Source organism: Thermothelomyces thermophilus, chromosome 4 (assembly GCF_000226095.1).
Source record: "Thermothelomyces thermophilus ATCC 42464 chromosome 4, complete sequence".
In the NCBI taxonomy this organism is placed as follows: domain Eukaryota; kingdom Fungi; phylum Ascomycota; class Sordariomycetes; order Sordariales; family Chaetomiaceae; genus Thermothelomyces; species Thermothelomyces thermophilus.
This window is the reverse complement of record NC_016475.1, coordinates 2,581,851-2,594,518: the sequence shown is the minus strand read 5'-3', so window position 1 is coordinate 2,594,518 and position 12,668 is coordinate 2,581,851. Positions and strand designations below refer to the sequence as shown.

The window sequence follows — 12,668 nt, the reverse complement described above, 5'->3', positions numbered from 1 at the left end:
ATACACATGACCGATGGCGCCAATTTCTCAAGTGCCTCGGCGCAGTAATCGGCCCTTTTCGATGGGTATGATTCTTTTTAGTCGTAAAAATCATGACTGGCGGAGGGCGAGTTATAGTGTTACAAGTCGTTGACAAGTTTGTGGGTGATTTTCGCTGCAGCGAAATAGCGCAATAATGTTTTGCGCAAGTGACTTCCGCGTGCTGGCCAAGGTTGCGCAGGTCTAGACCTTGCGGAAGTCTGATAATTGTTAGGATCGCACTGCATGGGCAGAATCTGTAGGCCAGCAACTCACCTTGAAGTACAGGGTAAATCATCTCGAAAGCCTGGTAGATCTCCTCGCGCACTTTCGCGCCGGTGAGAACAATCTTGCCACTCACGAAAATCAGAAGCACGATCTTGGGCTTGATCATGCGGTAAATGAGGCCCGGGAACAACTCGGGCTCATAGGAGCTGAAGTTATGATGTTTCGACGCAAGACCCTCAAGGCGAATCGGGAACTTGATGTCGCAGGAGCCGACGATATTCTGGATCTTGAAATCGGTAAACTTGGCATTGAAGCCTAGTTTCTGGATGATGCGAGCATACTTGCGCGACGCAAGCTTCGAGTCATCCTCCGACTTGGCACCCGTGACGACCATTTTGCCGCTGGCAAAAATGAGCGCCGTGGTCTTGGGCTCGCGGATGCGCATGATGACAGCAGCGAAACGCTTGGGGTTGTACTACTTAAGGTCAGCACTGCGCTGCAGTAGACGGTTGAAGACAGAAACCAGCAGCGGCACCATGCCTCACTCGAGAAGGGCGCGCCAGGTTCCTGACCCAACACGTACCTCCGCATTGCGGGCGTGCAGTGCGATCGTCTTCAGGTCTAGACGGCAGTCCAAGTTTACCGTCGCGACGATGTTTCTGAGCGGGTCAGCCCACGGTTCAGGGTAGCAAAGTACCACAGCCAATTCTTACTGGAGCGTGGGAGTGATGCCACTCGGACCCGCAGGACCAGCTCCGGGCGTCGCAGCGGGGGTCGCGGGAGTCACCCCAGTACCGTTTGTGGCTTGGACGCCCTGCTGCTGAGCGCCGTTGGTCGTCATTCCTCCGTTGGGCTGAGGCGCGGGGTTCGCGAACTCGTTTGCGCCGCCGGGGAACGAGAGCGATCCAGGCGCGGTGAAGGCCTTGGCCTGCGCGGCGTTCGAAGGATGAGTATGAATGGCCTCCATCTTGTGCGATGCGAAACCAAAGCGACTCGATCGAGGAGTTTGCTTGCGCGAACAGATCTACGGGGAGAGAATGGTTAGATGAAGGATTCGGAGATGAAGCGGCAACACGTAACAGCGCAAAGATGTCAAAGAGTGGTAGATGGGAAGATTCCAGAATCTCGATGAAACTAATCGAGATGAGAAAGCAACGAGCGAGACCAATCCGGTCAACCTAGGCGTTGAGGGTCCAAGCGCCTGTCGTGACAACACTGATTGCCCTGGGTGGTGGGGGGTGAAAATGTTCTCGGAGGTCGCGATTTATGGTGATGTGCCACAAAGATCGGACGAAAGGTGGAGGGAGGGCATACCAGATATGGGAGAGGAACAAGTTAATGTGTCCCCCGAAACTGCAGTCCGCCGGCAAACACCTCTGGGTGATGATGGTCGGGATCTCTCAATCAACGACCCGGCCGAAAATCTCAAAGAATCTTTGCCGATACAAGTGCGGCGCTTAAACTGCCCCAGGCGATGACTCGCAGCCAGAAGACGCCTCGATGATGACGGGGCCGAATGCGGGTTGCGGCACACGGAGCAAGGGACTGGTTTGCCCACACTTTCTTCTCAACTCACGGCAGGACGGTCTTCCTCGGGAAGAGAAATAACAAGGCGCACAGCGATGACTTGTGCAAACGGATCTTCTATTACCCTCGACGATTAAAGGGTCGATCGCGACAGACGGCGGTTTCCTTTGGAGGTCAACGGGCGCCACGAATGACGGAGTGATGCAGGCCCGAGTCCAGAAATGAGGGAACGGTCGCCTGTCTCTGTATCGACGGATTAATCCTCGATTCTAAATGAATGAGAGGTTGCGCCCACACAACGCAGTATCGAGAGAGATACCGTCAGATGTCAGAAAAGTGACAAGCGACGGCCGACGTCAAGGTCGTTTGTGGAAAGTGGAGTATCGATGACGGCAAGGGGTGTGGGTCAGAAATTGTGGCCGGAGGCAGGTAGCAACGGCCGGTTGGGGACTTCCGCGCGGAAAATTCAAAACAAATGGGGGGAGCGCAGCCTACTTATAATTTTCGCTGGAATGCTCGGTGGCGCCTCAGGCAGCTACGCTAGTCCTGTGGCGGCGGGTCCTTGTTTCTTTCAATGTCTGGCGAGCCCTAATGCGGCGAATCAGATGGAGGGCATGCAGGATTTTATCTTTCTTCTGCCCAATCAACGCTGAGAGACTGCGCCCGCCTCCTGAGCCGCCCTGTCTGTCCTGCCAGAGTACCGGTACGCCGGGCAGAGCAAACAGCCAGCTCCCCCGAACTCCAGGATCCCCGCCCACACCAACCACCAGTGCGACTCAAAATCCGTCTCTGCCATCAACCCCGTCATCGACCACTACCACCTCCTGAAACGCTTTACTTTCCCTAACACCTCCCTTTTTGTTCGGCCATGCACACTTCTTTTCTGCATCGCGCTGGAAAGAATTTGGGATCCCCTCAGAGGGTCATTGATCTTTTGGCGTCAATGCAGCCATTTTGACAGGCCGACATAGCACCAGCAATGCACTGCAGCATGCCGTGCTGCTGCCTATTGCCATCGCCTTTCGTTGGTTCTTTCGTCGAGCTGTTCGCACACCTGTCGTATCATGACCGCCGCTCTCACCGTAGCAATAACACCCTCAACCAAGACGTTCCAGCAATTCACTCGGAATCGCTACAGTGCAAGTCAAACGACGATTTGCGTTGTCCTTCATTAGACACGAGCGAAAATATAGCTGAGCACCGGCGACCGAGCCCTCTCAATTCTCGCCACGGTGCCCAATGACACTCATGCGACCAATGCTGGGTAAACAAGACATGACATTTCAGGAGCAAATCGCTGTATTATTAAAGACCACTAGGGAAACTGCTGCAAGCATTGAATCGATGGCAGCATTCTGTCTTGAAAATGCTATCTGCCTTGCGACATAGTGACGCGGCGCCTGCGGTGCTCCTGCCAGGCTCAGGCGGCTAGGAGCCACACTGCTTTCGACGCCGCAACTTCGAACCAGCTTCGAGCGTCCTGCTTTTCAGATATACACCAGCAATAAGTTATTATTGTTGGCAGAAGGTCAGCAGGATGCCATGGCGGGATTGATAACACATTCTCGACGCGGCTCGTAATTTGGGCGTTTATCGCCGGCAGGTTGCAGGTGTGGGGGGGTAGTGGTGGCCAGACCCAGCTCAGCTTGCCCTCCCTCCCTCCCCCAAAAAAATAAAATATAAAAAAAATAAAATAAAATAAAGTAAAATAAAATAAAATCCGAGCCAGCATGCCGCGCGGAAGGTTGTGGAATCAAATACCGGCAGCCAAGACCTGCTCCCGCCTTCGACTCTCCACCATTAACCAGAGCGTCGCTTCGACTTAGGGAGGTCCACTCCAGTGATTGCAACGTCGAGCTGTCCGTCGTATTGGGACTGCTCCCCTGACAAGTCGGCTCGAAAGGAACAGAAACACGGAGATCAAAGCATCCGTCTCTGGTATGTTGCGTTGGCCCACTGACAAGCAGGGCACGGTTGCTATGCGCCCGGTCAGAGCGGCGCCCAGGATTCAAGTACATGCGATGTACTGTATGTACATGTACATGTCCCGTGCCTTGGCAGCGGCGGGAAGCGGAATGGGTTGTGCAGCTTTTGCGGCCCGTGTGGCTTCAAATCTGTCCAACCCAAAAGCCCGTCGCTTCCCAACCCTCCGCCCAGCCTTGTCAGTGAGTCATCTGCACTACACAGAAGGGACGGAGCAGTCGGGGTCCAAATCTTTGGTCTTTTTGAAAGAGGTCGCCAGTAGTTAGCGCCGTGATTAACCGACACGCGGTGGCGCGAAGGCCAGCTTCAAGTTTGAGAATGCTTTCTTCCATTAGAAACGGTTTGTGTCGGCCGGCGCCTGATCGGACGGACGAGCATTGGCCACGGGAGGGTGAGATTGCGCGATTGCCACCCATTCGGTTGGGTGCGTTGCGCAAATCGGTCCTCGAGCTGCCCAACAAGCCATCCCGCCCTCCTGACTTTCGGTTGCAACCGTGCGTCGAATCCCTACCGCGGTATCCCAACAACCGCTCTCGGCGGAAACCAACCAGTCTCAACTCTCAGCTATGTGGCACTGCATCAAGCGCTGAAGGTCCGCGGGGTATCAGGCACGGGCTTGGGCGGGGCATTCCAGCACGTACTGTGTAAGGTATGTACGCAGTATGTATGGAAATTACATACTTTTACGGAGTCCCGCGTACGCGTACAACACAACGCCGAACCAGGTTGTGTAGTCTGTTGTTCTCCGGAGGTATGGCTGCGAACTTTCGATGGATAATAATGATAAGCGTCATCTGCAGTGTTCTGATATCCAAAAGGACCTGTTCGTAAGAGGGAACCCCCGCGTCCCGATCAGTCGCTATCCGCCCCATCGTTTGGACCCGCAAAGTACCAAGACCGCGTTGTCGCATGGTGTGATCTGATTAGCCCACTCGCTTCCTTTCATTTCCGGTCCGAAGCGCGACATAAGCTACGCGCCCTTCACGCGCGTAACCTCGCGAGAAAGCTATCACGATCATCCGTATGTGTATACGGAATCTACATCCGTACTTTAACTGTAGCCAAAGCGAGCCGACCCAGTGTGGCTTGATTTCTATCACCTGGCCACGTTTTGGCAACTCCGATGACCGGCCCGCGTTTCAGAAACCCCATTCTGTGGCCTATTAACTGTTTTGAACAATGTTTTTCCATTTCCGTCTCTGTTGAAGATATCGAAACGACCCACACTCGGCCTGTCGGGGTCCTTTGTATATATACTAGTAATACGTACCAAACTCCCCGTTCTCAAGGTTCTCGCGGTTCCAATACAGTTCGCAAAACTACCACCAACGCACAGCACTCCAAACAAAGTTCAAACCCTTGTAGCCACTCAAGTCTATCACTGAAAACAGGAAGCACCCGAAACACCACCGACTCGGTCTCTTATGCACGCATGCGGTTTGCTACACGTCTTAAGACGACAGGAACGCACATTACACATCCCCTCCCCCCCGGAGCCCGCTCAAGTCATGTAGTACTTGGGACCCTCGCCGCCCTGGGGCACCTGCCAGTTGATGTCCTGGTTGGGGGCCTTGATATCGCACGTCTTGCAGTGGATGCAGCTGTGGGTTCACACTTAGCAGACTGTAGGAAAGGTAGGAGTAGGAGACGAGAGAAGAGGGGAGAGGAGACGCAGGACGGAGGGGAACGTACTTTTGCGCGTTGATCTGGAACCGCACGCCCTCCGGCTTGGACGCGTCCTCGACGTACTCATACACGCCGGCCGGGCAGAAGCGGTTCTCTAGCCCCTTGAAGGGCGGCCACGTCTCGGCGGTGTGCTTGTCCCAGTCCTTGACCTGCAGGTGCACGGGCTGGTCCTCCTCGTGGTTGGTGCCGGTGCGCGAGACGCTGGTGAGGATGTCAAAGGTGAGCTTGCCGTCGGGCTTGGGGTACTCGATCTTCTTGCACTCGTCGGCCCTCTTGGTGGCCGCGTGGTCGGGCACCTTGTGGCGCAGCGTCCAGGGCACGCGGCCCTTGAGGACGAAGGCCTCGAGCCCGGAGTAGAGCATGCCGCCGTACACGCCGAGCGGGTTGTGGAACGAAGGCCGCATGTTGCGGACCTCCTTGAGCTCTTTCCAGATGGACGACTTGCGGAGCGCGTCCTCGTACTCGTAGAGGAAGACGGCACCCGAGTCGGAGCTCTCCTTGAGCGCGTTCCAGGCGGCCTCGGCCGCGAGCATGCCCGACTTCATGGCGTTGTGCGTGCCCTTGACCTTGGGCACGTTGACGAACCCGGCCGAGTCGCCGATCAGAGCGCCGCCGGGGAAGGCGACCTTGGGGATCGACTGGAAACCCCCCTCGATGAGGGCGCGCGCCCCGTACGAGATGCACTTGCCACCCTCGAGCACGTTGCGGTACAGCGGGTGCTGCTTGAGCTTTTGGAACTCGCCGTAAGGGGACAGCCACGGGTTGGAATAGTCGAGCGCGACGACCTGGCCGATGCTGACGAGGTTGTCGCCAAAGTGGTACATCCAGGCGCCACCGTAAGTGTCGTAGGGAAGTGGCCAGCCCATCGAGTGCGTGATCTCGCCCTTCTTGAACTTCTCCGGCTGCACCTCCCACACCTCCTTGATTCCCAACCCGTACGTCTGCGGTTGGCTGTCTCGTCGCAGGTCGAACTTCTTGATGACCTGCTTGCTCAGGCTGCCGTGGCAACCCTCGCCGAACAGGGTGACGCGCGCGTGGAACTCCATACCCCGCTCAAAGGTATCCTTGGGCTTCCCGTTGCGCCCAATGCCGAGATCGTTGGTCGCCACGCCCGTGACACTCCCGTCGGGCCCGAAGAGCACCTCGCTCGCGGCAAAGCCGGGGTACACCTCGACGCCGACCTCCTCCGCGCGCTCGCCGAGCCACTTTGTAAACTCGTTCAGGCTGATGATGTAATTCCCATGGTTGTTCATCTGCGGCGGGGTAGGCACCGGGATCGCCATGCTTTTCGTCAGGAAGCGCATGCTGTCCTTGCCGGCGGGCGTCGCGCCGGTGAAGCGGTTCTCGTTTTGCTCATCGAGCCAGTCGGGTATGAGTTCGTTGATCGCCGTTGGCTGGATCACAGCGCCCGACAGGATGTGCGCCCCGAGCTCGCCAGCCTTCTCAAGCAGCAGCACCCTGAAATCCTCATTGCCCGCTTCGTTCGCTAGCTGCTTCAGCCGGATGGCCGCCGACAGGCCCGCGGGGCCACCACCTACGATACAGACGTCGACTTGGTCACTCTCGCGCTCAATGCTCGCGGGATCGAAGGAGTCATCGGCCTCGGCGTAGAGTCGCGCGGGGGTCGTCGACAGGTGTCTCCGGGTGGCTCGCGTGGCGAGGGCGCCGGCGTGTGTCGACCGCACATCAGGACGTCGACGAAACCGGCTCGGCGTGGCCGAAGACAAGCTCCTGATACCGCGGGCCTGTCGCAATCGTATTGTCGACGCCGGCGCGGGGCCTGCCGCGGCCCTCCGGCAGAGGCTGGCTGTAAGACGTGCAGAGGCCGACATGGCTGCTGCGCGCCGAAAACGGTGACGGGCGCAATGAAAAAAAAAAATTAAAACCGGGAATGCAATTGAGTGGCCCCGCGATGGAGGGGTTAATTGGATTGAACCTCCTAGCAATTGATCTCGAAGCCCGCTACTCTTAAAATGCAGGCGCTTTCGCGGGCTGAAGAGAGACCCTTTCGCCGCCCTAACTCCGCTCACTCTTTTCTCCCCTCGGAACGTTCGATCTGGGGTTGCGTCTTCTCTCCGGCCCTGTTAATGACGTTTCCGCCGATGTTGCCCGCCAATTGACGTTTTGGCATTGCAAAACGTGTCTGTGCGTCCTCCGAAGCGGAGCCTGGGGAGCACACTCGGTCCCCGCTTACCCGAGGAAAGCCGAGCCCAGGAATACCCGACGTATCCACTTTCCCTGCCCTCTCTCTCAGGAGACTGCCGACCTTCTGTCGCGTGACTGACAGGGAGGGAAGGAGTGGTATGCACATTAAGCACGTCTGGCAAAGATATACTTGGGTAAGCACGTGTTGGGCTGCCTTCCTTTTTGGGTTCGAAAGGAATGGAATCTGTCAACAGGGTAAAATAAATATCGACGTGGGAACAAAACACCTGCTGCATGATAAACGAGGTGTCCTCGCAGCCTCGTTCGTAGACGCAGTCCGTTCCAAGCGTCCAGAGGCCGTCGGCATCCCATCCAAAGAGCCTATTATATGGGCTAACGTGGCAGCTGATATCTCATAACATCTTCCGCTTCATCCAGTCATCCCCCGTCGGCGACCCGTTGACGTTTTGTATCGGGATCTGCGTCCTCACCGCTCTCTGCTGCCTCTTGACCATGGCCCAGAAGTCGTAGCTCTGGTCGTCCGGCGCCATCATCTGCTCCTTGTGCCGCCTCCTTTTTTCTTCCCTCTTTCTTCTCTTGGCCTCCTTCCTCCACGTCGGCTCCAGTCGCTCGGAGTATAGACCCTTGAGCACCTTCCACGACGTCTTGATTCCCTTGTACGTCGTTTTAAAGGCGCTCTGCACGCGCCAGCTGAAGGCCGCCACCAGCGACAACACGATCAGCAGAAACGATGCTGGGAGCGAGATAGCACCAATCTCCTTCAGGCTGGGAATATTCTCGTCCTGCCACTCGGTCGTATTCATGCCAAACAACCCGGTAAAGAAGGTCAGGGGCAAAAAGATGACGGTGAACGTGGTGAAGATCATGACTGAAAGGTTTTGGCTCGATGCAAGTTCGGCTTGCAGACGCGACCAGCGGACCTCGTCGACCTGCGCTTGACGCTGTGCCATCTCAAGCATTTTCTCGTACTATAAAAAACAGGGTAAAATGAAGTGTCAGTGCGGATCCAAAGTCGGCAGCATCACCCGCCACAGCCAACTTACATCGTTCCTCGTGACTTCCACTCTCCTGAGCATCTCCGCGGTCTGCTGCCTGAAATCGTCCAGATAGTCGAGCGCCTCATCGAGGTGTTCCTGCCCAGCCTTGGTAACCTCGTTGAACTCCTTGCTCGTATATATTTCCTTCATCTGGCGAACGGTCGAGTCCTGCATCTCAAAGAGCTTCTGGAGTGTCGTCAACTCGTCTTCTAGGTCGCGTAGTTCTAGCAGTGCTGATGTGTTTTCCCTATTTTCACGTTCCGCTCGTTCAAGCTCGCGCCTGTGCCGCTTCTTAATTGCTGACGGGCTCTCCGCCTCCATGTCCGAATCGTCCGACTCGTCATCATCATCCCCGGCATCCAAGTGAAGAGCGTTAATCCGGAATTGTTTCATGTTCAGGGTCATCCTCTCCGCCTGCAACACAAATCCTCAGCCGCTTGTCTCAACGTTGATGCTAAAACGGGTTGAAAACCTACCAGCATACCGATGGCCTCGTCAAAGATGCGGAATACCTCGAGATCAGGGTGCGTGGATCGGTCGAGAAGAACAGTCACGGCGTGCCACACGATCAACGCCGCGAGGTCCAGAGTGTTTTCAGTTCTTCCCGTTAGATCGCCATTCAGCTCGTTGTAGACGCTGCTTCGCAGATCCGCCTGCTGGAAAAGCGTCCCCTCGGTTGGGCTTGATTCTCGCTTGGAGAAAAACGTTACCAAGGTGTCTGAAACAGAAATCAGCATTGCCGCTCGGGAAGCTCAGCAGACACGGACTTACTCATGTCGATAGACCAGAGCCATAACTGGTCGACCATAAGGACAGGACCATCCTTGAGCTCGGACCCGGGATCCGCCCCAATCTCAGCATCTGCGTCACTATAGAGGCTTGACGAGGACTCCCTCGGAGAATCCAGGGGGTGCCCAGCGAGCGATCGTGTTGAGCTACAATCTCCCATCTGCTTCCATGGGGAATGAGTGTCCTTCTTGGTGAGCTTGTACAGCATCTGGTCATCGTCCCGCGAATGGGTGTCTCTCAGGGAGCCGTGTCCGAACTGGTCCAAGGTCCGTCGGCAATTCAAGGGTGGGTCGAACCCAATATACTCCCAGATCATCTTGAGCTCGAGGTTCTCCTCCTCGACCCATTTGGGCACAGGCTTTGCTCTCCCATGGCTCCGGCGCTTCGCGATCAGTTTTCGACGACGGACCATGCTGTGATACGTATCAAAGTGAAGATAAGGGAGGTAGAGGTAGAAGCAGTTGGGCGTGATTCCCATATTGGGAGGGCTGAACCGAGGCGAAGGGATCCGAGGCGAGCCCGGACGGTCTGCAGCCGAGAGGTACTTGCAGGTTGCTTTGAGATACGCAGGCTGCGAGTCGGAATTTCGGTTCTGGACCTGCTTCGACACCCAATTATCGTAATCAAAGAGCCGCGAGAAATCCAACCCTTGAGTCCTTGACAGAGTAGCAAAGATTTCCTGCTCGACATGGTCAGCGTCCGGAATCCAGATTGCAGGGCGCAGTTTTCGGAATCGTTTCATACCTTGACCCAGACGGGATTGTTGAACGGCGTATGGACCCACATGAACTTTCTCAGCGATGGACTAGGCCTGGAGAAACCAGCGGTGGCGGAGAGTCCATGCTCCTTCATCAGCAGCTTCGCCTGCTGTTTAGCTAGCAAGTCAATAGTGTGGGCGTCCTCTTCGGTAAAATTGTGGCTAAACGGCAGAACTGGATCTGACACGGTGGTGCTGACACTCGCCTCGCTCTCGGGGCTCGAGGGGCGAACGCTCGGTTCTGACTGGGCCGGTACCCTCAGCAGCGGTGGTCTTTCTAGCGGACTCGTGATGACAATCTCTGGCGAGTCGCTGCTTTGCGTCGCATCAGTCTGATGACGCGGGAGGCTGGGCACGGCATGCTCTTCCCTGGGCTGTCGAGTCGAGCGCTCTTCCTCGGCGTCATCGCCAATGCTTCGCTGGCTAGGCCGCCTCTTATGTCCTTTGAGGAGCCGTTCGGCGAGGCAACGATCTGGCCCCTTTTTGAGGAACTCCTTGTAAGGGTATTTCGTGGAATAGAGGCGGATGACGGAGCCATTCTCTCCGCCTTGCTGCTGCCGAGGGGATGCCAACACCGCGTCTGGGTCCTCGTAAAAACCAATGACCTCAACCTTGACGAGCGACCTCAAATGAAGCGGCGTGTGAGGATGGGCGAGGCTAAGTTTCGCTGCTCTCTCAATGGCCTGGGCGAAATCAGCGAGGTACGAGTCCATGATGCGCACGTTGGTCGGCCCAAACGAAGCGAGGTGGGCATGATCGCTGTCGACTGCAAAGACGTCTTCCTGCCAGACGTCGAGAAGTGCAGACTTGACCGATACCAACGGGACTCCGAACTGCACCTCATTGGAGAATCCAGCTGAGCCTGAAAGCAACGACTCCCGAGTTTCGTAAAATGACCAGAGGCGAAACTCGCTCGCCATGTCCACAAACTGGTCATGGAGATCAGTTAAGGCCGTATTTCGGACGTTAATTTCATCCGTCAACGACCGAGGAAGGGGTGCTTGTAGGCGAAGAAGCTCTCGGATACTCTCCTTAAGGTTCTTCATGGACATGTAACTCGAACCCCTGTGCGGCGTGCCTTTTGAGGGTCAGTTTCCGAACTTGCAAGCTTTGAAGAGTAAAGAAGAACCAACTCACCGAAGAAACTAACACCGTAGCAGTTGTCCACTATCGTCCGGTATTGGGGAGACCCTTTGGCCAAGACTAATGCCTCCTTGACGACTAAGCCACCAATACTATGGCCGACGAAGAATAGAGGCCGCGCGATCTTGCCGGAGAGTCAGCATGCACGGTTCAAGCAGAGGCCATGCCGGTATACCCACAGACACATTACGGATCTGTTCCACCTTGTCCAACAGATCTCTTGCCAACGACCTCAGAGTCATGCCATTCTCTAGTGAGCGATGCCTGTAGAGAAAGACTCTCGCAATGCTAGCTGCCTTGCGCAAGTTCCTTGTGACCCACGGGCCAGGTCTGTACAACGAACTGCGTGATCCAGCATCGCTGGGGTTGCTGGTGTTAGACCAAGGCTCGACGCCAACGGTCCAGGTATCGATCGGGTCAGCACCCGGACAAGGCACTGCGATAACATCGACAAAGGTTTCATTGGGACCGGGGCCGCCCACATCGCCGTCGACTGCCACAAAGCGGGGTCCTGTGTCGTCGTCGGCCGAACTGGCCGGAGCAGGCTGGTTTCCTGGGCTTTGGCGAGCCTGGTTTGTGTGTTCCTTTATGGTGGCACTGTCACCGGAAGCTGTTGCCGAGAAGTCCTTGGCTTGAACGTGGCCAACGGCAACGGCCGCGGCCGCGGCGGCAGCAGCAGCAACAGCACCAGCGGGAACACCAGCGGTGTCTCCTGGTGCGACTTCAGCCCTATGGGTGGGGTTGTTTTGGCTGTTGTTTGGATCCATCAAATTCCGTCGGCCGCTTGGGCGCAACTCCCGCGCTCGCAGAACGCTCACTGTCGAGAACTGAGATCAGGCCTGGTCGGACCAAAAAAAGGGTCGTTCCTGGAGGACGAAATGGGCGCTCGAAATACGGAGTACCACCATGTTCTCAGGATTTCTGCGCGCTACCAAAGTCAGCCGAGAAAGCGGGACGCGGCAAGGCTCCTTGCGCCATGGGTCGTTGCCGTGGGCGGCAACGCCCGAATTCTCTCCCCCCTTACCCAACCCCCTGGATTCCACAATGCATGTACTGTACAAGTTATGCACATAGTGTACAGTACACGATGAGATCGGTCATGGGTTGCTGGGGGCTGGCTTCGGTTGTAACCTTAGCGTATGCATGTAAGCTCTCGATTGGTCGCGAGGCGGGGCGCGAAGCCCAAATTGGGCGCGATGAAGTCCGCTTAACCTGACAAGCTGCGATCACGATGGAACGCCCGCATGGCGATCCAATGTCGTCTTGCGAGTCAGTCTGACCGACAAGATTATGTAAATCATTCTTGGAAACGGTGTTTGTTCCTCTTGATAAGC

General features: G+C 56.2%; 4 protein-coding genes across 4 annotated transcripts; all 4 read right to left on the bottom strand.

The window, feature by feature from the left end:
• Window positions 1-115: 115 nt before the first annotated feature.
• Window positions 116-1,557, bottom strand: MYCTH_2306864 (uncharacterized protein). Its single transcript, XM_003664203.1, has 4 exons — window positions 960-1,557; window positions 830-905; window positions 295-721; window positions 116-239 (listed from the first exon to the last, which is right to left on the bottom strand). Exons 1-4 carry the CDS (start codon window positions 1,211-1,213, stop codon window positions 223-225), a joined length of 774 nt encoding a protein of 257 aa, XP_003664251.1. The 5' UTR covers window positions 1,214-1,557; the 3' UTR covers window positions 116-222.
• An 811-nt stretch (window positions 1,558-2,368) lies between these two features.
• On the bottom strand, window positions 2,369-3,105 carry MYCTH_2306863 (uncharacterized protein). Its single transcript, XM_003664202.1, has one exon. The coding sequence runs from the start codon at window positions 2,579-2,581 to the stop codon at window positions 2,417-2,419; it is 165 nt and encodes a 54-aa protein (XP_003664250.1). The 5' UTR covers window positions 2,582-3,105; the 3' UTR covers window positions 2,369-2,416.
• A 1,759-nt stretch (window positions 3,106-4,864) lies between these two features.
• Window positions 4,865-7,698, bottom strand: MYCTH_2306862 (uncharacterized protein). Its single transcript, XM_003664201.1, has 2 exons — window positions 5,449-7,698; window positions 4,865-5,357 (listed from the first exon to the last, which is right to left on the bottom strand). Exons 1-2 carry the CDS (start codon window positions 7,272-7,274, stop codon window positions 5,258-5,260), a joined length of 1,926 nt encoding a protein of 641 aa, XP_003664249.1. The 5' UTR covers window positions 7,275-7,698; the 3' UTR covers window positions 4,865-5,257.
• A 27-nt stretch (window positions 7,699-7,725) lies between these two features.
• On the bottom strand, window positions 7,726-12,576 carry MYCTH_2306857 (uncharacterized protein). The gene is made up of 7 exons (XM_003664200.1): window positions 11,514-12,576; window positions 11,329-11,458; window positions 10,179-11,269; window positions 9,417-10,113; window positions 9,122-9,363; window positions 8,652-9,059; window positions 7,726-8,576 (listed from the first exon to the last, which is right to left on the bottom strand). The coding sequence occupies exons 1-7, from the start codon at window positions 12,099-12,101 to the stop codon at window positions 8,001-8,003; spliced, it is 3,732 nt and encodes a 1,243-aa protein (XP_003664248.1). The 5' UTR covers window positions 12,102-12,576; the 3' UTR covers window positions 7,726-8,000.
• Between the last annotated feature and the right edge of the window lie 92 nt (window positions 12,577-12,668).